Source organism: Folsomia candida, unplaced genomic scaffold (genome assembly GCF_002217175.1).
Source record: "Folsomia candida strain VU population unplaced genomic scaffold, ASM221717v1 Fcan01_Sc003, whole genome shotgun sequence".
Classification (NCBI taxonomy): domain Eukaryota; kingdom Metazoa; phylum Arthropoda; class Collembola; order Entomobryomorpha; family Isotomidae; genus Folsomia; species Folsomia candida.
Genome location: NW_019091195.1, coordinates 5,659,345 through 5,680,180, shown reverse-complemented (window position 1 = coordinate 5,680,180; position 20,836 = coordinate 5,659,345). Strand labels below are relative to the sequence as shown.

The window sequence follows — 20,836 nt, the reverse complement described above, 5'->3', positions numbered from 1 at the left end:
CAGAAGAACATTCTAATTCCTAAATCCATATTTGCTCAACAATATTTACTTGGAATATTTCAAGATCATGAATGGCGTCAGCCATTTTATTATTTAAAAGCAATATAATAACATGTTTTGTGCATATACATTACCCAATCTTAATATAAATGCGGCTAACCATAAGTAGGTACATAAGTATATATCAGTCATCCTGGGCCACAAATTAATCAAACACATTACACAATATTACACATATTTAAGGATCCAGTCCTGTTTAAACGAATTACAAAATAATGAACTTGTATGTAAATATAAACTAAAGTCTATTGTACTCTTTGATTTTTTATTCTTTAGCCAAAAAGCTGCTTCTTAGTCTGGTCCAAAATCTTTGCACGTCTTGACGTGATCCGTCAACTCCTGGCCATTCCAGGTAAGTTTTTGTTCTCATCAAATAATTTAGAACCTTGGTCCGCAGATTTGATGGGATCTCCTCCAAAATAATGACAACGAATGATTTTCTTCTCGATTCTACGAGACGATGATATGCCAAGTTCATTTCAAAAGTGCACCACTGTGACTCGAGATATTTCTTGGAAACGACTATAACTACTTTTTTAGAACGGTCAATAGCTTCAAGAATATTTTCTGTGATCGGCATCCCGGCTTCAAAATCTCTCTCATGCAAGCAGACTCTAAATCCAGCGGATTTTGATCCAATTTCCAAATCATTAAGATGATCCGGTGCCTTTGTTTCCAATCTAAACGAAGGGTCTTCAACCTCTGGGAGAAACTTGTTCTGAATAAAATCCCGGTCTTCGTTATGATATGAGATAAATATGTCAAAATCATACTGGATAAGCTCCGCAACCGACGTTTTCGCTTTGCGTGGGACAGAAATATTAAGCTGAGCTCTAAAAATCAAATATCTGATCTGGGCTCGCTGCTTATAACCCACCGCAGCTATTGCAATGACCCCGGCGAAAGAAACCGTGCTGGCAATTACGATCGTAGTCCAGTTGTTTGAACTTTCACCCGATGTTTCCTCTGGTAGTGGGAACGATTTGTCAAAATATGTGCACATTTCATTTGTGACATTGACAAGATTTATCAAAACATCAGAATTTGGATCTACGCAACGGTATGATTCCTTATTTGTCCAAGTGACGTTGTAAGGAAATATTCCACCTCCATCCGGCGTGCTCATCAAATCTCTCAATGCACAAGCCCCTTTGTCACACATGAATATGTTGGAAGATAAATCCACTACGTAAGCTCCGAAGCTGATCAAGTCTGAAGGAATTAATCAGTTAAATAATAATCATTCCACGTACCATATTAAGGTTAATTTTGAAAAAAAATCTTCATATGCGACAAACCTGAAATCATAGCGTCTGTGATGAAACTCAATTTGTTGACTGAGAGGGCGAACTTTGTGTTTTTATTTAGATCAATGAGACTGTCTTCGTTCATGGCAGCTCTATTTTGGGCATATAGCGTTGATAGAAGCGGAGTATTCCATGATTCCAACTCATTTCCATCAAACAAGAGCTGGGTGAGGTACATATTGTTCGAGAAGAGTTCAGGATACATGTGCGTAATGCTGTTGTTCGATAACTCAAGCTTTTGAAGAGTTGAAAGAAACTTGAAGGGTCGGAACTCGTCCGGAATCAGACTGGGCTTTGAGTCATTTACGGTGGTAACTTCACTCGGTCCCATCGTCGTCGTCTCATTGGTGTCATTAATCGGAATATTTTTAAATTTTATTTGACAGTTGGCCAAGTAGAGATACTTTAGATTTTGTAGCCCGTAAAATGTCATGGAGTTGAGGGGTGAAATTGACGTAAGTTCCCTGTTGTTCGAAAGGGTAAGTGATTTCAGGGCATCCAAGCCGGTGAAAGTTCCATCCTCGATCAGCTTCAACTCCGTATTGTCCAACACCAAGGAGTCCAATTTGCTGAGCCCGGAAAACGTATTTTTTGGAATTTCCTTTACATTTGTGTTTGCCAAAAGTATTTGACGAACTGAACGAAGATTAGTAAAGGAATTTTCCGTAATTATAAATCTCCGCTGGGCACCTGAACCATACAAAGAATAGTTTAAGGAATATTTCATAAAGATTTTAAAGAAATGTAAACGTTAGGAACCTCCGTTGTTAACATCAGGGGCCGGAATGATAATGTTGTTGCTCAAAGTTAAGTAAGTCAAGTGTGTGAGGTTAGCCATTTTAGGGACACTTTTAAGAAAATTATAGTTTAATGAGAGTGTCAATAAACTGGGCATCCTATCCAGCGTCCCATCCTGAATATCCATTAGGTAGCAATTTGCGAGATTAAGGGTCCGAATCCTGATAAGGTTTGACGGTATATCGTCCGTACTTAAATATGCTAGAGGATTCCCTGAAGAAATGTTGTATTTTGATTATTATTTTATTATTACGACAAATCGTATTATTATTGAGAACAATCGCATTTTTAGTAACCTTACCGGACAAATCCAAGCTGTACAATGTATCAGCAACTATCGATATTGCCTCAGTTGGGAATCTATAGACCATTATTAGGGGTTAGATATGACACTTTTTGATAGGGAGTGTACATGCCCATTTAATTTATAGCTTACTAACCTGTGCAGACCATTGTCGGACAAGGCAAGATTTTCAAGCACTCCATTCCTTAACCCTTCGAAAGCGCTGGCTAGCGTTGGCATTAGTCTCGGGTTATTTATCAAATACAATGTCTGCAGTCGGGGTAGGAATTTAAATGATTCTGTAACAATAATTTGAATTTCTTTTAAGCTACAAAAAATAAAAGTTTATCGTTTTTATTTTTTGTGCTTATGTTTAGTTATTTACCGTGATGAATAAATTCTAAAGCACAACTGCTCATGTCCAACATTGTCAATTCACTTTCACGAAGACCTGCCCACATTTGTGCAGGAATTATCTGGAGCGGATTTCTTCTTAACATGAGCACTCTTAATTTTGGCAAAACCAAAGGTATCTCAGAAATATCTGTTCGCGCAGAACAATTTTCGTAAATCTTAAACGATATTTGATTTCCATCCAAGTGAAGAGCCATTACGTCCTTCAGTCCAAAATAAATGTCAAACGCCAAGTATGATAAATAATTGTCCATAATTTCCAAGGTGTGGATATTATCAACATTCGAGAAAGCCCAGGGTTGCATGTCAGTTATCTCATTTTGAACAAACTGGATATTTGAGATGGACACATGTCCGAAATTTGTCCTGTTAACTTGCTGGATCTTGGTACCACTCACATGCAGTCGTTCCAAATCTCTTGGTAGTCGATATGGCACTTCTCTCATGTTCCTGTCGTTGCACACGAGATATTTCTTCCATTCATCTTCATAAAAACAGCCCAAGGGGGCAAATCCGTCCGGAATGAAGCGACTCTCTCGCAACTCATCGTCGCGCCCGATGTCCTTGTGTCGAATGTTGTGCATTATACCGCAAATCTGTTCCTCATAATAGTTCTCATCAAATTTTTTGGGTGTCGTCGAAGAACTTTTTGTAGTCGTTGGTGCTGTTCGCAAATATGCCATTCTTTGCTCGACCAACTGATCCAGTTCGGCTTCTCGCCCAGGTTCCTGATATCTTTCATCTTCTTGTAAAATTTTGCGATAATCAACTTCGTACTGGTGAAGGGCACTGGCAGATAATGATAGATCCGTTTCTGGTGGTAGTGTGTCCAAGTTGCTAAGATGTTGAGACAACTTACTCCGAGTTGTATCGACATCGTCAGAGTTTATTTCAATCGCACCACAGACTACGCACAGTCTGATGAATACGGAAAGAGAAATGGTGGCTCCGAGAAGAATGACACTGTAATTCATCATTGGTGGCAGTTTTGACCTTCAGATTTATGTAGATACCGGGGAAGCCCCTGAACTAATTTAATTTGGCAGTAATGTAACAATGGGCAATCGTTTATGCCCTTGAATTTTACTAAAATTATAATTGATGAGGGGGAATAAGATTTCGTTTAGTTGGCTATCCCAATAATTAATAGAGGATTATTGTAAGCAAATTAAGAGCTAGTTGGTGATCTGCTGTTGAAATTGATGCAGACGACATTATGCAATATATGCAAAAATCACATCACGTATGGATTGATTTGATTTCAAATCAAGTTTATCTAGACCTTGACATCGGAGTTTGTTATCGCAGACCAGCTCTTTGACAGGTTCAATTTACAGAACAAAATCATCCAATAAACACCTCAGTATTCTGTATGACAATTATTAAATGTTAAGTACTTCAGATTATGTAGAATATTCCAATCGTTTTCAAAGCCTTTCTTATAAGAAAATAATGTTTGTAACGTGCTAAGAAAATTGCTACGTTTCATGAAAAACATGCAAATAAACCTAATCCATTCCATCCTGTCCATGGAATGTGAGGATGAGCGAAAAAAAGTGGGCTCGCTCATAAAATCACAACAGGAAAGAGGGGAATATGCTGTTAAAATACAGACAGAAAATATTCACGGCGACAAATAATGCATGTATATCACTATTCCTTAGATAAACAATTTGTTGTTCACTCGAGTATTGTAAATCGATAAGCAGTCGTGGTTATCATCTATTAACTTTTGCAGTGTTTAGTTCAAGGGTGCAGTATCAGTCATTCGTTCTGAATCACATAGCGACACTCTGTCAACCGTGTGTATTACGTAAGTATTTATGTACGTGATGAAATATGCATGTGACGGAATGATCCGAAAATAATTGTCTCAATTCGTAAAAAGAATAAATAAACACCTGCGCATTTACATAGATATATTGTTACATAATGAAAATTTTATCACCATATTAATCTAGATATATTTAGACTGGACTGTTAACGTAATTATAAATTTCTACATACAATTCTTGATCTGCCATCAATTCGGGTCAAAATGGCATTCTTTTATATAAAATTCACATGGATGACTTGTGTAGCTCATTGTACTGAAGCAAACTTGCTGTCATCACTTTCTATAAGTTTGCATTGTTGTCCTTATTATCGTGACAAAAAACTGCATAGATTTCGAAGTTAGAAATTCTACGTTGCCCCCTCTCGATGAATAGGCACATACACGAACAAGTTATTAAGTCACGCCAGATTAATAAAGGTTCATGAACTCGCGTTTAAAATAAATAGATGTAAAACTAATTGAAATCAAAGTAATGTGTGGCTAGAAGGATCGTCCTTACCCTCACGCTCGGAGGAGAAGTTGGAGTTGGGGCAGTCTTCCCAGTTTCATCCTTCTCTCTCGCTTTGCGTAATACATTGAATCGCCTATCTCGAAACTTCGCATCGACCCTGTGGGGGGGAGGAGTCGACCTCAGGGAAATGCATCCTCCGGTGTTTAGAATTTGGTTTTCTGCGTCTGATGGTATTTTTTTCAAATTTTTTGGACTGGCGCAAGGTACACTTATGCCCCTTACCATCAAGTGATGTAACCTTATGTAGACTGGTAAGTGGCATAAGTGTACCTTGCGCCAGTCCAAAAAATTTGAAAAAAATACCATCAGACGCAGAAAACCAAATTCTAAACACCGGAGGATGCAATTCCCTGAGGTCGACTCCTCCCCCCCACAGGGTCGATGCGAAGTTTCGAGATAGGCGATTCAATGTATTACGCAAAGCGAGAGAGAAGGATGAAACTGGGAAGACTGCCCCAACTCCAACTTCTCCTCCGAGCGTGAGGGTAAGCCTTAACACATGCAGAAACATGAAGTGACAATCGGATCTCATTGTTGCATGGTCACACACCACGTCGCACATGAGGACGTCAACGCATTGTTGATAGAATACACAAAAGTACGTACATACTTTTGTGTTTAGCTCCTATTTTTATGTGACACATATGTGGATGAAACATAAATCAGCGAATTGTGGTTACACTGAGAGGATGAGATACTTTAATTGTTCACTTTATGATGCAGCTTGTTATTTCTTATATTAACGCAATGCTCCGTGGTTTAAAATATGTAACTTTCTCCGGCAACAAATGCAAAGTGAGTAAACGATTACGTGTGTGTACTACTGTTACATTTACAAAGGTAATAATTTATTACATATTATCTGAGGACACTCGACAAATTTGACGGTTTTAAAAGTCATAGTTTCTAACTGCAATATGATTTCGATATAAAATCAACCAAGAGTTACTATTTTCTCGTTAGTGATCTCAAGGGCTCTAATCCGTACGAATTGAGTGTCGCACTTGCATACTGTTCATCATCATGGCATGTAAAACATGGGTGGTTGGATTTATTCTGGTCTACTTTATCATACTTATTCATTTGAGTTTAAAAACTGAAGCGAGTCAAATTTCTGGAAGGTCAAACAGTGTTAGTTTTCACTCTAGATGGAAACGGCAACTTCCGTTTTTGAGTAGTTGGTTTGGTGGATCTCACTCTACGAGCAAACCGGAATTGAAGAGAAGTCGATATCAACAGCAAAACCATTACACAAGAAAAAATTCTCGCAATTCTTACGTGTTATCGAAATACGATAAGCTGCCGTCTTATCATCAAAATCAGAGCAGTAATAGTCACGAGAATCAAGTCGCAGAAAGAGATCCCAGATGTGAGAAAAAGTGCATACTTCGTTGGTCAATATTTTAATGAAATACTGTGATAATTTCTTATTTCTTTCTGAAATTTGTTGAGCAGTTTTGTCACTGTTCTCGGTCATCAAATTTGGGAATGCAGAATGTCTCTCTGCAAGTGGGGACAATGGTACTTGTTATCCACAAGCAGAATGTCATAGGAGAGGGGGTGCAGCAAATGGAAGGTTATCTGTCGATATGAAAAGTTTTTTGGCCATAATGTAAATTTTATCTAATATATTCTTGTATATCCCGTAGATGTGCCAAAGGGTACGGAACCTGCTGCGTGTGTAAGGAATATTTTTAGTCGTAACAACAACCAATTAAATTCCAAAGTTCAATTAAGCTGCACTCTCGTGAGTGCAGGATAAAGTGCAGGACGTTGTAACACCACTCATTTCGGAAAATGAATGACATTTGAATACTTATGAAACTGTCACAACGTGTATCACTTATACGTTAATGTCCTTAATCAATCACCCTCAAACCTAAGCTTTTAGTTTTGTCACCTGATTTCGTTTAAATAGTTTCATGCAAAAACATATCCGTTACACATCTGTATGTACACACTTAATGATCCAATTTATTTGATAATATGAAATTTCAGTCTCGAAAACGTGTGGGGCCTCAACAAATCAGAATTGCACATATTTCACCCACAATGGCAACAACCAAAATAGTCAATCTGGTTTTGATGGAACTGGAAGTTGCCAACTAACGATGTACAAATGTGCTCCCGATGTTTGTCAGTTGAGGTTCGATGATTTTCTTTAATTTTTAAGGCATTTCTAGGAAAATCAAGACTCAACATAAATTGTGTTACATGATGCATAATTTGCACAGGTTAGAATTTGACTCCTTCAATATAGCACCACCAAACACGAATGGAATATGCCAAAATGACCAGTTCATAGTTTCCGGAAGCACAACAGCCATTCCCATTGTAAGTTTATTTCAAAAATGTAATTACTTTAATTTTTATAAGTTTAAAACTTAAAGGTCTGCGGGGTCAACACAGGAAATCATAGTAAGCAGCACATTCAAACCATAATGTTACATGTTCTGTTAAAAGTGATGAACATATTTATTTCGAATTCCAGTGTACGTCGATGTGGGAGTAGATAACAGTCCAGTCACATTGAGTATGGTGACGTCGGGTCCTGCATACTCCCGATCCTGGAAAATCAAGATAATCCAAGTTAGATGTACGGACCTTGGAAAAAGTACGTTCATTTACCAGTATTCTTGTACTCAAGAAAAAATATGGAAAATATTAACTCTCATTAAAAACCTTAATTATTATAATGAATCAATACAGGTCCAGAAGGATGCTTACAATTCTATCGAGGTGTTAGCGGAATGATACGTTCGTACAACTTTGATTTCGCCTCCGGTCAGCAGCTCTCCAATCAGGATTATACTTCCTGTATCCGGGTTGAACGAAATTTCTGCGGGATTCGGTATACTGCTTGTAATGATAATGGTAATAAATCCATCTCTGCTACGACATTCTGATACATTGGACACAAATTGACTACATTTCTATGCGTTGTTACCCTTATTCATAGCTCAATTCGGCAGTTTACAAGCCACGGCTGCTAATCAAAGGACGAGATCATTTTTCCTGAACGGCCAGGGAGTGAGCACGATCGGAACATTAGTTGGTGCAAATAGTTGTTCGACTGATTGGATCACGATACCCTGCGCCACAAACACTGGTAGAACCACTCAGGCTGGAGGTACCGTTTGCCAGGACAGGATTTGCGGCGACGTTTTTAATTCAGAAGCTGGCCAAAACCCAAGCTCTGTTTATAGTGAGTTGTGAATAGGACGTCATTCCTAGAATTGCATGTTCATTTTGTATGATTGATACATATTATGTTTTTGCAGGTTATGTAAAGCCATTCCGAATCCACTACCATACAGATTCGAATGAAACTAACGACGTCGGAAATCGAGGCTTCTGTTTAAATTTTATTCAACAACCATGCTCTTCAATTTAAATTCACTAACAGTTCACTATTATAGTTTTATTTGATTCACGTGTTTTGTACAAATTACAGTTTATTATTCTTGATACATTTTATACATGTTACACACATTTCAACGCAACTTGTTTAAATTGTCTGTTTTGCATTTGTTAAATATGTACAATAAATCTCGCATGATTGAGTATTTCTGATATTATTTTAGTTTTCAAGAAAGTAATCGACAAGTAATTTCTAGTACCAACATGGTGGTGCACAAGTGTCACTACTGCAACTTAACTGAACCAAAAAGTACGGAATAAAAATCATAACCGAAAATATTGCGTGATCCGGTTGGGTTATTTTATTCCCTTTACTTTTCTTCGGAAATCCAAACAAGGCGTGAAATTTTTTCTCGTTCCCCCCATTCGCGTAATCAATTGCAACACTGCATTCCTGAACTTTTCCGTCCTTTTTAACGGAGTCAAAAGCTTTTAAAGAAATCTTCCCCACGCTTAAAAGATCTGAGTAATTCGCAAGCTGCAATTTTCGGATGTCTGAAGCATTGCACTGAAATTGGGTGGTGGATTCCCCACATCCCTGTTTTGAGATTTAAAAATAAATTTTATTCATGAATTAATCAATTGATTGATGCATCAACAGCTCACCATAATAAAGAAAGTAAGATTTCTTAGCAAATCTCCAAATGTAAAGTTTACTGGCCCTTGAAAGTTACTATTTTTTATGGACCTCAAAACTTCAACTTCTTCACTTGGTGCCACGGTTGGTGTTGTGACATTCGTGGCGTCAATGGATTTGTTGGTTTTCGTTAGTGTCCCATTTTTGAGGTCAGAAGCTGAGCTGTTGCCAGTTTGCTGTTTCTCGAGTTCCTGTCTCATTTTGTCGTTCTCGTACTTTACTGTCCCATTGTCAAAGGACCACCATATTTTCATTGGTGAAAGCTGTAAATAATTAGCCCAGAAAATGCTCTATTGTTTACACACCATAATTTAAATTAAATTACTACCCCAAAATGAACGTCCTGTACATCGCACGTCTGCCATTTCCTTTGAAAGGTAATAAAAGTACCAAGAGTATTATTACTTTCTAAACCAGACAAGATCCATTTGTAACTTTGGGCATGATCTTTCAATAAAATTCCATTCCTTTTGTTCCAACTCCAATCCTGTTTTAAACATTTTACGACCAAAAAAGCGTTATGTGCATGTATGCAATGCATATGTAAACTTGTCCCTGGACAAAATTAATTGATTGTCTCAACTTGCCTCAATTCTGTTTGATAATGAAACCTGAGGTCCATCTGAAGAAAAAGGGATTGAAACAACATCCACATTGTAGTGATCATTTTCCAACGCTAGTAAAAGTCGTTTAGCCGTTCCTGCAATCTTAGCAGAGGACGAGTTGGAAATTATGACTGACAATTCCACAAAGTTATCCAGAGCCGTGATATTAAGTTTGAGACGTTCTCCGTCCAACAGGAGCTGGGTTGAGGGTGGTTTAATCCCAATTTTTTCAACTTCCTTCCTCGGAATTTTAGTTAAAGGAATTCTTGTAGTTGTTGAGGAGGGGTTGATGGTGACCTTTATTGAAACACTCCCAGGCGTTGGTGGTGGTGCAGATATCGTTGTTGAAGAAGTTGCTGCTAAAACTGTGGAAAGATCTGCAGATGGTGTTGATGAGACATTAGTAGTGACGATGGGGTTGAACAAATTAAAAATTAACAAAAAAATATATAGGTCTGGAGAACGATCCATTGTGAATGGGTCTGAATGGGCTTGAATAGACAACTGACGCTGTTTTTCGCAAAAGTAAAAATAGTTTAAAATATGTGTTGTGTAATCAATACATAAGGATTTTCGCAGGAAGCCGAATGATGGATGGATGGATGTTTGTTTCGCACACCTTAAACAAAAATGCAAGTTTCACACAATAGTGTGAATGTCAGCCGAGAAGGAATGTGAACAATTCAGAGACATCGCAGAAAATGAGATGGACGTTGATGAGCCAATTTGGCAAATGGAAGATAGTAATAACGCCAATGATGATAGGATGTAGTAAATAATGAAACTTCACGGGGTTGCTTTCACTACTTCTCCAGTTTTTTTTACGTAATTTGAGAATAAATGTTCCATATTTTTATTTCCTCATTTAATCGTACGTATATACATTAGCTAAGCAGCCCTACCTTAGAATACATGAATAAGGCTCAGGCATCAAGCTGCTTATAGAATTGTTCTACTTCCCTAGTAGAAGTGGTCGCTGTTGTAATATTTGCAGGAGGGAGGGAGGTCTGACAGCAGGGCGCACAGGGCCAGGAAAATAGATTGGTGCCGTTTGAGGTAACTGTGAAGGTAACTGTACACCCCCCACTCCTCCGCCAACTAATACCTGTCCACCTCCCAGTCCTCCCCCAACTAATACCTGTCCACCCCCTGCTGGAAATGCGACCTGACCTCCGACTCCTCCCACTGGACCAGCCGCTGCCGCAGCAGAAGTGCCAATGCCACCTTGACCATACAATCCTGGAGGATATGCAGGTAGCATCGCAGGAAACAGCCCAGGGTGGCTTAGGTGATTCAGGTGACTTAGCCCAGGGTAGTAGGGTGGAGGATACCCAGGATATTGAGGGACGGGGTAACCGGGGTATATTTGTAGGGGATTTAAAGTGGTTGGTCGTGTAGTAGTGACTGCTACCGTCGTGGTAGGTGGTCTCGTCGTGATAGTCGTCGTAACAGTCGCCGTAGTAGCAGCGGCAGCCGTCGTTGGTCGAGTGGTTGCCGTCGTAATTGCGCTTGTTGGCCGTGTCGTCGTCGTCGAATTGACGGGTCTAGCCGTGAGGTTTGCGAAAAGAGTAACAAAGGCAGGTCTGAAGGAAAGTCCACCACCACCACCAAGACCTGCTGGTCGGCCACCTAAAATTGCTTGCTTCCAGGCCCAAAGGTTTTGTCCATTTAAACCTACACACAGTTATATAATGGATTTATCACGCCGTGTTAAGTGTGTATGTAAATTCAACGTTGATGATGCGTTACATACTCAAGAAAGTTGGCGTAGTTATTAGACAGCAAGAAAGAAGGCACAATAATATTGTCGGAAATTTATTGGAAAACATGACGGATTTGTTGTCCGTCTAATAACATGAGACTTGTCAGAGCGGAAGCTGGAGAGATAATGCAAAATGTGAACAATAATGTGATTAACTGACCTGATGAAGGTTCAGTTCATAGAGTCCTTATTCGAAACAGGAAATTGTAAGTCGTAATTTGGTATATTGAGTATCAGCAGAATTTAAGACTCTGGAACGGGGTGACCCAATTGTCATACGGGATCGCTTAAAATCTTTCGAGGCTAGAATGATTTCAGAGATTTTTGACAAAGGGTAAAGTACGAGCGTTACAAATTGTATTGGACGATGACTGAGGTGAATGGATGAATCATCAAAAACATGAAATGCAGTGGATGCATTGGGAGCAGTATTATGTCAAAGGATTTAGAGATCATCGTATGGATTTCAATGTATGAAATTAAATTAGTGTATTTTTATGGTATGAAGGTTAACGAATTACGGGATGGTTCGTGCATTTTTTCACTTTATTTTCACGTATATCAATAATAAGTAGTTATATTTAACACCAAAGTGATCACCACATTTCGTTTATGGGATACATATTTTATTAATATAAATAAATATCTGCAGGTATGCTAAAAATTATGCATCAAAATTAAAAATTATGCATGTATCTCAGTCTGTTAAAATGTATGTCAACATACAAGTTTCACGATAATGAAAGAGCTAACTCCGAAACAAGGCATAATCTGAGTATAAATGGTAGAACTGAAAACTTTTGAAAATCTCCTCTTGTGAAAGGTCCAACCCCCCTTTCCTAGCAACCCATTTGCCATCCCCAGAAGCCACGTCCTTTGTAAGGACAAAACTTTTGTCACCTTCCGTCAATCCGGCTGACGTTAAAATATCGATTGAGGAACGAATCTCTTCACCATCTGGTGACGAGTCCCACTCAAGCCACCCACATCCAATTTCTACAATGGATTTTATTTGCAGCACCTTGGACAGCAATTTTGAACTCACTTTGTGTCCAAAAAAGCACACCTTTTTAAGGCTTGGGAAAAATGATGGAAAGTTGTCCTCGAATAAGTTATCATTGTCCCAGTCACATCTAAACAAGAAGAGATGCTCCAGATTTTTAAATGCAGCAACAGCAGTGGTTTTAAAGTTTGCTGTTCCAAGAGCGACTTTCCTTAATCGATCTTTTGATACCAAATCCTTACTCAGGTCCATTATTTTCATGTCTTGCGACAAAATACACAGTTCCTTTAAACGCCTAAATTTACGAATAAATACATTAAATTCAGGAATTTTATCTATTCTAAGTAGCACCAGTCTATCCAGGTGGGCTGGGAATGAATTAATATTTCCTGGGAATGATGGATAGGAGATTATGAGACTTTTCACAAATGTGTCATCCTCGAAGCTTTCCAATACCTTATCCAAAGCTCTAAAGTTATTAAGAATCACCAATTTTTTAGCGTGATCAACCTTGAGCAGGGTGATCCCATTGATGGTAAACAATATGTTGACCCCCAGAGACCATATGTCTGAAAATTGCCACTTTTTCCCTACTTTGATTGTAAAGAATAGATAATCTTCTAGACTAATCTCACTAGCAAGATTGTTAATATCTTTGTGTTTAAGAGATGGTATTTTAATGTCAAACTGAAAGTCTTTCAGTTTGGGAAGTCTCACTTTTTTTCCTTGAAGACGGTCATAATCGATTAAACTTACTCCACAAAGTTTAATCGATTCAATTTCTTTTCTACGAGGATTGCCGTTACATTCTTCAATAAACTGGTTAAGTTCAATTTCTCCATTCTCTATTTCTATTGTATTTTCTAGTTCAACCGATTTACGCTTTGTAAGTTTGTCCTTGTTTCTTGGAATGACATCGCCAAAAAGAGATGAATGTCGCTTTTTTGATGTCGGAGAATGAAGTGGTGATGGCGGCGACCGATGTCTCTTGCTTAGTATTGATGTGCTCAAGGTAGAAGAGAGGCAAGAGGAAACCTGAGAACTTGTGTCTTCACTTTCGACCTCAGTAAAATCTGTCGAGACGACAACATATAATATTAAAGTTGTGCTTAGCTTTTCGTAGTAAAAATAAACCAACCAACCTGTTGAGGTAGATGCCAGTACAGGTTGACAATTCGGACTCTCATTTTTAATTTTCATTATAACGGAATCCTCCTTGGAATTTATTCTGTTTAAATCATAAGAACGTCTCCTGCAGTTGAATGACGTTGGTTCCAATAGTTCTCTTGCTGAGGTGTCCGTTAAACACAAATATTTAAAAACTTGCACTTGCTCCTCTGATGTGAGCACCTTTAGATTAAAATAGTCCAATATAAGTTTAAATAGAACAAATGCCAGTCAAGTCACCATTAATTACAATTTGTTAATACAGTTATGATTGTAAAATTGAAAATCCATAAGTTAAGTAAATGTAACTGACCCACCTTTAGTGGGATAATCTCAAACGTAAACTGTTCAGGTGTCATTAAGGGAAAGCGGATTCTGTAGATAATTTCTCCTAGAGCTCCTCTTAAGTTGTTGGCCACAGGTTGAAGGCCACGCCTTCTACAAAACTCGTCAGCCCATCTACAAAAACCAATCAATATCATATTACCAAAACTTTGACAAAATGTGTCATGGCACAATTCTAATTTATACCTTAAAACAGACTTAAATATGGAAATTTCATCCCATTCCAAGTCATCATGCTCTATGAGGAGTACCATATTTTTATAGCTGAGATCCATAAAATTTGAGGAGTAAAAAATTTTCTTTGGGTTCCTAAAGCACATTCAAATTTTTTAAAATTTATTCTTAAATATGTATGTAGACAATTATGTAAATGTAAAGTTAACCTGCACATGTACGCAATTGCTTTATCGCGAAGTTCCAAATCGTCTACATCTTTTCCCATTTCACACAAGGAGACAGCAGTGTCATCATTTATGTGGGTCTTTAAAGCTTGAATACACAAAACGACGAGATCCTGTATTTGAAATCTTCTACTTGCGTGGAGTATCGCTGCGATTTCGGAACATTTTAAACCCTCCGTACTAAAGTGGTCAGTGTACATAAACTATGCACAAAAAGAAATTGTCTGTTGTTATAAAAACTGTACCTAATTTCCTTCATGGCATATTCATCATTTTCAAAGCAAAATAGTATTACATGTAAGATACGCCTAAATGGCTGTGGCTCTACTTCAGGGATCTCGAGGACATCTGTAATTGTTTCAGGGTCGGCCGTTCTCACGTCTGAAGATCCGGTCAACCCTTCCATAATGTTCTCAAAGACAGCCGAACCGAGTCTGAGGATAAGTTTATGTGCTGAGATTCTTTCTATTGCGTCCTTCCCCACGATAAGGGTAACATCCTTGTAGAAACTTTCATGTTCCAAAGCAAATAGCAGCTTATCTCGAATGCTTCTCCCTCGACATTGGTGTCGCCACTCCCTCCAGCGAGACAAACCCTGGGCTGGCGTTGGTGCATGGCTGACAGACATGGGGACAAGGGCAGTGGAGGAAGGTGGTCCTTCAGTTTCGCCACCATTCACTGGCACCATCAACGTTTGTAAGCACCTGAGGCGAATGTTGCCTCTGTGTCCTTCCGGGGAGTCCCCACCATCACCACGGAGAACGGTTTGCGTGGGGGAGGCAGGAGGACTAGAGGTCACCTCCTCTTTAATTATCACACCGTCAGATGAACCCTGTCGTTTCGGACTCTTTTGACCAAGATTCGTCGTGCAGTCGGTGTCTCCCATGTTAACAAATGTTTAATCAAAATGTAAATCACACAGAAAAGTCAGGTATTATTAAAGATAACTTGTTGTACATCATTTTGTATTTTTTTAAACCTAATTCTTGTATAGTAACCATTTTATTTGTTCATTTTAATATTAGTCTGGCAGTTAGTAATTTGCAGTTTTTGTTACATGATTTGTACAGGTAAATCTATGTTAAATTCTTGCTCATGCTTTGTGTTTACATGAAAAATGGATTTGTTTTTAAATGCACCAAAAAATAAATGTTAATACGTATTTTATATAATCACAATAGTGTCAAGAACTACTCCCGATTTTCGACAAAATCTTTCCCATCTACTTTAACACTGTACACAGATGATAGATTCTTCTTTATTCGGTTTGCTTTGGTAGGCTTTCGTGCCACTACTGAAATGTAACATGTTCTCAACCCAAAAGTTCAGTCAGTTCAGTCTGTTGCTTTCTAAGGTGAGGTTCGAAGAACTCACGTCCTCAGATTAGTTTTCAACTCCAGTCTGAAAAAAATAGTTTCTCTCGTACCAACCGGCCTAAGGATGCGTTTCCTCACAAGAGGCAAAAAAGTTAAATGTATGCCCAAGTATTAATTACTAAACGAATGATACCATTAATTAATATCTTGGGCTGTTGATTTATTACACATAGGGTAATACAAAAATAAGGGCTTAAATATAGAATGCAATGAATTTGTAGTCAACCTTTTTGGACTTTAGAACTACCAAAATTTTCAGACACCCTTACAACCTGAGCTACGATGTATCGATTTTCATGTAAACTCGACTTCGTCAAACCAAATGACTAAACAAACACACCGAACAAAAACTTCATTGACAATCCAATTGCCCATTAAACAATGTTGGCTCATCTCATTTGGTAGCAGTATATTTTGCTTTTATCTTCAATTTGAGTAATACTTTCCATTCCTCACCTCAGATATGGAAGTTTTTAGCATAATACGAGACGTACTTGTGCGTGTAAAGCATACGTAAAGTGAGAGAGAAACCTTGTGACACTTTTACTCTGCTTTTACTCTCCTCCTCCACGCTGTGGGAGACGGCCTTGAAGATACAACATTATGCAAATGTTTCAAAATTAAACAATGTATTCCACAATTCTTGGCTTTACATGTTATTTTATTAATGTAGTATATCAGTCTTACTAACGCTTAACATTTGACGATTTACACAAGTCACACCTTTCCTCGTCATACGAGGACGAATCGTCCATGAACCCGGAAGTAGCATTGCTTACTTTTCTCTTGGCCTTGGAGATCGTTGCGCATCCCTCCAACCTCAATTTCCTGAACAACTCGGACACTTGTGAAGAAGTTAGTATCGTGTCAGAGGAGGACTCTTGCTTTAATATAGAGCAAATTTGGTGAGGAATGCTCCCGTTCGCCCACCGTTCGGGATTATTTCCGTATTCGTGATTCTTATAGTCAGACCGAGGAGTGAAGGGACACCTCGTTTTTGTCACGGATTTAGGATCCTTTATGCATCTTGTGGCTTCAGATGGGAGTAAAAACCAGCGCAATGGTCTCAATTCCTCGGAAAATGCTTTGGTATCGTCACCAGTACTGCTGTGAGGACTGTCCACCTGTTCGGGACAGAAATAAGGATATAAAATCAATCATCCATCATTATTGTGTGTATAGTATTTACCAAATGTACAATTGACGCAACGTTCTCGGCATATTCTAAGCATTCAGAGTAACTTGGGTGATCGTCTTCGGATGTTTTGTCTATTAGTGAATCTTCACTGGGAAGATTGAATGAATGCAGTTTGTTTGCAATTACTTCCGTCTAGTAAAAGTGTATCAATTATAGTATAAAATTCTTGACCAACATATAAATGTACAGTATGCAAAGCATGTATTCAAAGTATGCAAAGCGGATGGTTATGAAATACCATTGAAATACTCACCCAGCACGGGCCTTCCGTGAATCGGAAGGTTCCATTTTCAATATTAAATGAGTAATAAGGCAAAAACTTGTAACCATGCTTGGCGACAAACTTTACAGCGTCGATTGTAAAATCTATATCTTCATCGGAGGCATGGAAGGGCAATGAAATACGAATGAATCCAGGTTTGAAAAGCATGTTAAATGTTTCAAGGTGTTGAGAGTCTGATTTTCTGGGTAATTTTGAGAATTGCATAATTATCAAAACTGGCCAAATTAGTAATTGACAATTACAATTACAATTACAAATTACAAATTAGTAATTGTAATTTGTAATTTCAATTACTTCATTCGAGAAATGTAATTGTAATTTGTAATTGAACTAAATGTAATTGGTAATTTGTAATTTGTAATTGCACCTTTCAACATGGTGTAATTGTAATTCAATTACTTCTTCAATTATAATTACTAAATCACCGTCTATCGTGATTAAAACAAACCAAAAATCCCTGTTTTTGTTAAATCGACTGTATTTCGCATGCGAAAAATTTCACTGTCTTTCATTTCCTGGATTAAAATAAACATTATTTCGCAGTCGCGAGTTTTTTTTATTACATTAGAATTAATTACTAGGGTGTATAACATATTGAGCCTTATGCATGAAAATAAGTAAATGCTACAAATTATGCAATTGAAGTTTAAGATAAATTACTAATTATAATTGAGATTTTGTTAATGATAATTCATCATTTAATGTTTAAACAATTTCAATACTTGTTCACTTTGAACAATATACATACATACTGATAAATGCTTTTACTTGCAAAATTTTCCTCGTAAATTATTTTTTCTAGGTGGAAATTTTGATGCAAAGGCATTTACGTTGTAAAAGTGAACAAGTATTGAAATTATTTGAGTATTAGATGATGAATTTTCATTTAAAAATCTCAAATGTAATTGTAATTTGTGATGTAATTCAATTACGTAATTTGTAATTTGTAATTGTAATTGAAGCAAATTTTTTAGAGAAGTAATTGTAATTTGTAGTTAGTAATTGAGTTATTTTGAGTAATTGTAATTTGTAATAACAATTGTTATTGAAATTACAATTACTAATTTGTAATTGTAATTGTCAATTACTAATTTGGCCAGGTCTGGTAATTTGTAATTTGAGTTCCAAGTAATTTGGCCAGTTCTGATAATTATTAATTTGAAACTTATTCCACATGCATTCAACTTTACCTTGGTTGAGGCAGGATTCTTTCATATTCCTTAGCTAGCTCTTCGTTTATTCCCAAGAGACTCTGTCCAAAAGGGCCAGCACTAGATGGGAATTTGCGATTGAGGATAAATTGTACACAATCTTAAATTACTATTATTTTTACTAAGTACCACATGCAACCTCCGCGACATTGTATTCCGAAAAGATCATTTAGTAAGCCAACGACAAAGTCGTGATGCAAGAACATTCCCTAAACATTGTCATTTAAAAGACAAGGTCAGTAATTTCCGTGCATAATAACGAGGTGGTGAAAGCTTGTGTATTACCGTTTGTAAATGTTGAATGAGCAGCGAAACAATGGGCAAGCGAGGCATTGAAGTATATCCCAGGATTTTTATTTCCGGAACTGCACTCCAAGCTTCAAGTACTTTTCTGCATTACAAAATAACCGAAATTATATGTATGAAATAATTTGTTATATGCCAAAATTACACTGCTAACCTCACAAAATTGTTTTCTCTTCTGACCACCAACGGTGTTCCTATATTATTCTTCAACTGGAGAACAAGACCTAGCCGAATTGACCCAATAATATTTGGTGTTCCAGCTTCTTCTTTTTCAAAGATTTCCTTTTTCCAAAGGTTTGATTTAATCAAATTGTGAAATCATGTAAGAGTTAGTTTTTCTACTACCCTTGCAAAATCTTACATGTAAATATTGGTGGTGAGTTTTTGTAACGAAAAGAACTGTGCCTCCCCCACCGCCACCGTCAGGCACCGGGTTCAAAAAAGCATACTTTTTCGCCATCAAAATTCCTGTATACCAAATGTATTATGTCACGACCCATGATTAGATCAGCCCATATCAATCATAAATTTAAACCAACCTGTCGTTTGTGGGCCTCCGGTGAACTTGTGTCCCGAAAAGAAAATTGCATCCTTCTTTGCAGCCTTGTTTAAATGTTCGTATCCTGTGTCAGGATTCATATCAATTGTTACATGTGGAGCCGCAGCTGAATAGTCCCAGACTGAAAATCCTCCATATTTATGCATCATAATTGTCACAGCAATGTCATCGGTCACAGCCCCTGTGACGTTGGATGCCGCTGAGAAAGCACCAATTACTATGCGATTTTGAAATACTTTGTCAGCTTCAAGTTTCTCCAACACTTTCTCCAAATGCTTAATGTCCAGTAAGCCATGCTCATCTTCCGGAATGACAATGACCTGCGAATCGCATAATTTATAATCATGTCGGTTTGTTCGTAACGATGAGCCAGAATGTATACCTTGTGAGCCACATTTCTCCAAGGAAGGATATTACTATGATGTTCAAATGGGCCCAGAATAACAACTGGGGATGGATCCCTCTCTTCAACAATGGCATGAACCAACTTATGAATTGCTCCTGTACTCCCTGATCCACAGAATATGACGACGTCATCGTCACACCCACCACAGGATTCTTTCACAATATTTCGAGCTTCTTCCCTGGTAAATAGTTCAAGGAAATGTTGAGCAATTGTATACACTAAGGATAAGTTGAATCATATTTCAAATCAATCAAGGTATCAGCTTAATTCTTAATACCGGTATTGAGAAACTTGCGAGGCACAAAATGATGTCGTACTGTGAGTATTTGCATATATTGGAAGAATATTTTGCATAACAAAGGTCTCCACGCTTTTCAAAGGTTTGCCACTGGCAGTTTGATCTAAATACAAACCTAGACAGGAAACCAATGCTAGTGTAAATATTCGTGCATGATATGTATCTCTGATTAGAAATACCTATTAGTTGGCATTACTTACATTTTCTGGGCCCAAATGGTCCTTGAAATACAAAGTCTTCTCCTATGATGTCTTTTTTCATGTCTTCGATAATCTGATGATTGGGAAATGTTAGCTCCAGTGACCCCATTGCTAAATATGCAAATAAGTTGGCACTTTCAAACCAAAATTACAGAGTTCCACAAGTAAAAAATATGAACAAAATGTAGGAATTAGTGCACTGTCTTAATTTGGCCACAAGATCACAACTGTGAGACTTGGAAAGTGCAGCACTTACTTTTATTTGTCTACAAAGATGCTTTTGATGACGTGCGAGCAAGCGAGTAGCTCATGATTTCTCATCCTCAGTGCTTGAATGGAGAAGATCCGTAACGGTTCTAACTTTAACGAGTCCACGTAAATTGAGATTAATTCAACTCGCATATTGAGAGCATGTTGGTAAACATGATATCAGCATGGCTATGGCTAAC

At 37.8% G+C, this 20,836-nt stretch overlaps 6 protein-coding genes across 6 annotated transcripts; 1 reads left to right on the top strand and 5 right to left on the bottom strand.

The window, feature by feature from the left end:
- Window positions 1-57: 57 nt before the first annotated feature.
- LOC110846858 (toll-like receptor 13) lies at window positions 58-4,486 on the bottom strand. The gene is made up of 6 exons (XM_022093697.2): window positions 2,834-4,486; window positions 2,606-2,747; window positions 2,467-2,525; window positions 2,127-2,378; window positions 1,359-2,057; window positions 58-1,272 (listed from the first exon to the last, which is right to left on the bottom strand). Exons 1-6 carry the CDS (start codon window positions 3,837-3,839, stop codon window positions 326-328), a joined length of 3,105 nt encoding a protein of 1,034 aa, XP_021949389.2. The 5' UTR covers window positions 3,840-4,486; the 3' UTR covers window positions 58-325.
- A 1,485-nt stretch (window positions 4,487-5,971) lies between these two features.
- LOC110846856 lies at window positions 5,972-8,788 on the top strand. Its single transcript, XM_022093696.2, has 10 exons — window positions 5,972-6,579; window positions 6,666-6,786; window positions 6,860-6,891; window positions 7,209-7,356; window positions 7,445-7,544; window positions 7,601-7,628; window positions 7,702-7,824; window positions 7,920-8,084; window positions 8,170-8,415; window positions 8,492-8,788. Exons 1-10 carry the CDS (start codon window positions 6,234-6,236, stop codon window positions 8,602-8,604), a joined length of 1,422 nt encoding a protein of 473 aa, XP_021949388.1. The 5' UTR covers window positions 5,972-6,233; the 3' UTR covers window positions 8,605-8,788.
- LOC110846855 lies at window positions 8,648-12,010 on the bottom strand. The gene is made up of 4 exons (XM_022093695.2): window positions 9,855-12,010; window positions 9,596-9,754; window positions 9,237-9,530; window positions 8,648-9,168 (listed from the first exon to the last, which is right to left on the bottom strand). Exons 1-4 carry the CDS (start codon window positions 10,341-10,343, stop codon window positions 8,824-8,826), a joined length of 1,287 nt encoding a protein of 428 aa, XP_021949387.1. The 5' UTR covers window positions 10,344-12,010; the 3' UTR covers window positions 8,648-8,823.
- On the bottom strand, window positions 10,825-12,171 carry LOC110846854. The gene is made up of 2 exons (XM_022093694.1): window positions 12,156-12,171; window positions 10,825-11,546 (listed from the first exon to the last, which is right to left on the bottom strand). Exons 1-2 carry the CDS (start codon window positions 12,169-12,171, stop codon window positions 10,825-10,827), a joined length of 738 nt encoding a protein of 245 aa, XP_021949386.1.
- LOC110845640 lies at window positions 12,160-16,201 on the bottom strand. Its single transcript, XM_022092095.2, has 6 exons — window positions 14,846-16,201; window positions 14,533-14,753; window positions 14,336-14,458; window positions 14,122-14,263; window positions 13,780-13,987; window positions 12,160-13,710 (listed from the first exon to the last, which is right to left on the bottom strand). The coding sequence occupies exons 1-6, from the start codon at window positions 15,434-15,436 to the stop codon at window positions 12,383-12,385; spliced, it is 2,613 nt and encodes an 870-aa protein (XP_021947787.1). The 5' UTR covers window positions 15,437-16,201; the 3' UTR covers window positions 12,160-12,382.
- Window positions 16,202-16,569: 368 nt separating this feature from the next.
- On the bottom strand, window positions 16,570-20,786 carry LOC110845639. The gene is made up of 13 exons (XM_022092094.2): window positions 20,644-20,786; window positions 20,388-20,498; window positions 20,167-20,302; window positions 19,866-20,067; window positions 19,464-19,803; window positions 19,286-19,392; window positions 19,079-19,206; window positions 18,904-19,009; window positions 18,748-18,827; window positions 18,598-18,678; window positions 17,378-17,588; window positions 17,116-17,256; window positions 16,570-17,050 (listed from the first exon to the last, which is right to left on the bottom strand). Exons 2-13 carry the CDS (start codon window positions 20,494-20,496, stop codon window positions 16,613-16,615), a joined length of 2,079 nt encoding a protein of 692 aa, XP_021947786.1. The 5' UTR covers window positions 20,497-20,498; window positions 20,644-20,786; the 3' UTR covers window positions 16,570-16,612.
- Window positions 20,787-20,836: the final 50 nt, after the last annotated feature.

What these genes read in the sequence shown, in the direction of transcription:
- LOC110846858 (XM_022093697.2), bottom strand. Translation starts at nt 3,839, where the DNA reads ATGATGAATTACAGTGTCATTCTTCTCGGAGCCACCATTTCTCTTTCC. An exon ending in TCCGACAATGGTCTGCACAG is followed by an intron (nt 2,526 to 2,605) that starts GTTAGTAAGCTA and finishes AATGGTCTATAG; the next exon opens with ATTCCCAACTGAGGCAATAT. An exon ending in CCCTGATGTTAACAACGGAG is followed by an intron (nt 2,058 to 2,126) that starts GTTCCTAACGTT and finishes TGTATGGTTCAG; the next exon opens with GTGCCCAGCGGAGATTTATA.
- LOC110846856 (XM_022093696.2), top strand. Translation starts at nt 6,234, where the DNA reads ATGGCATGTAAAACATGGGTGGTTGGATTTATTCTGGTCTACTTTATC. An exon ending in GGGGGTGCAGCAAATGGAAG is followed by an intron (nt 6,787 to 6,859) that starts GTTATCTGTCGA and finishes TATATCCCGTAG; the next exon opens with ATGTGCCAAAGGGTACGGAA. An exon ending in GCACAACAGCCATTCCCATT is followed by an intron (nt 7,545 to 7,600) that starts GTAAGTTTATTT and finishes TAAAACTTAAAG; the next exon opens with GTCTGCGGGGTCAACACAGG.
- LOC110846855 (XM_022093695.2), bottom strand. Translation starts at nt 10,343, where the DNA reads ATGGATCGTTCTCCAGACCTATATATTTTTTTGTTAATTTTTAATTTG. An exon ending in CATTATCAAACAGAATTGAG is followed by an intron (nt 9,755 to 9,854) that starts GCAAGTTGAGAC and finishes TGTTTAAAACAG; the next exon opens with GATTGGAGTTGGAACAAAAG. An exon ending in TACAGGACGTTCATTTTGGG is followed by an intron (nt 9,531 to 9,595) that starts GTAGTAATTTAA and finishes AATTATTTACAG; the next exon opens with CTTTCACCAATGAAAATATG.
- LOC110845640 (XM_022092095.2), bottom strand. Translation starts at nt 15,436, where the DNA reads ATGGGAGACACCGACTGCACGACGAATCTTGGTCAAAAGAGTCCGAAA. An exon ending in CATTTAGGCGTATCTTACAT is followed by an intron (nt 14,754 to 14,845) that starts GTAATACTATTT and finishes TTTTGTGCATAG; the next exon opens with TTTATGTACACTGACCACTT. An exon ending in TTGAGATTATCCCACTAAAG is followed by an intron (nt 13,988 to 14,121) that starts GTGGGTCAGTTA and finishes TTTAATCTAAAG; the next exon opens with GTGCTCACATCAGAGGAGCA.
- LOC110845639 (XM_022092094.2), bottom strand. Translation starts at nt 20,496, where the DNA reads ATGGGGTCACTGGAGCTAACATTTCCCAATCATCAGATTATCGAAGAC. An exon ending in TCGCAAGTTTCTCAATACCG is followed by an intron (nt 20,068 to 20,166) that starts GTATTAAGAATT and finishes ACTATTTACCAG; the next exon opens with GGAAGAAGCTCGAAATATTG. An exon ending in TTGCGTCAATTGTACATTTG is followed by an intron (nt 17,051 to 17,115) that starts GTAAATACTATA and finishes TGTCCCGAACAG; the next exon opens with GTGGACAGTCCTCACAGCAG.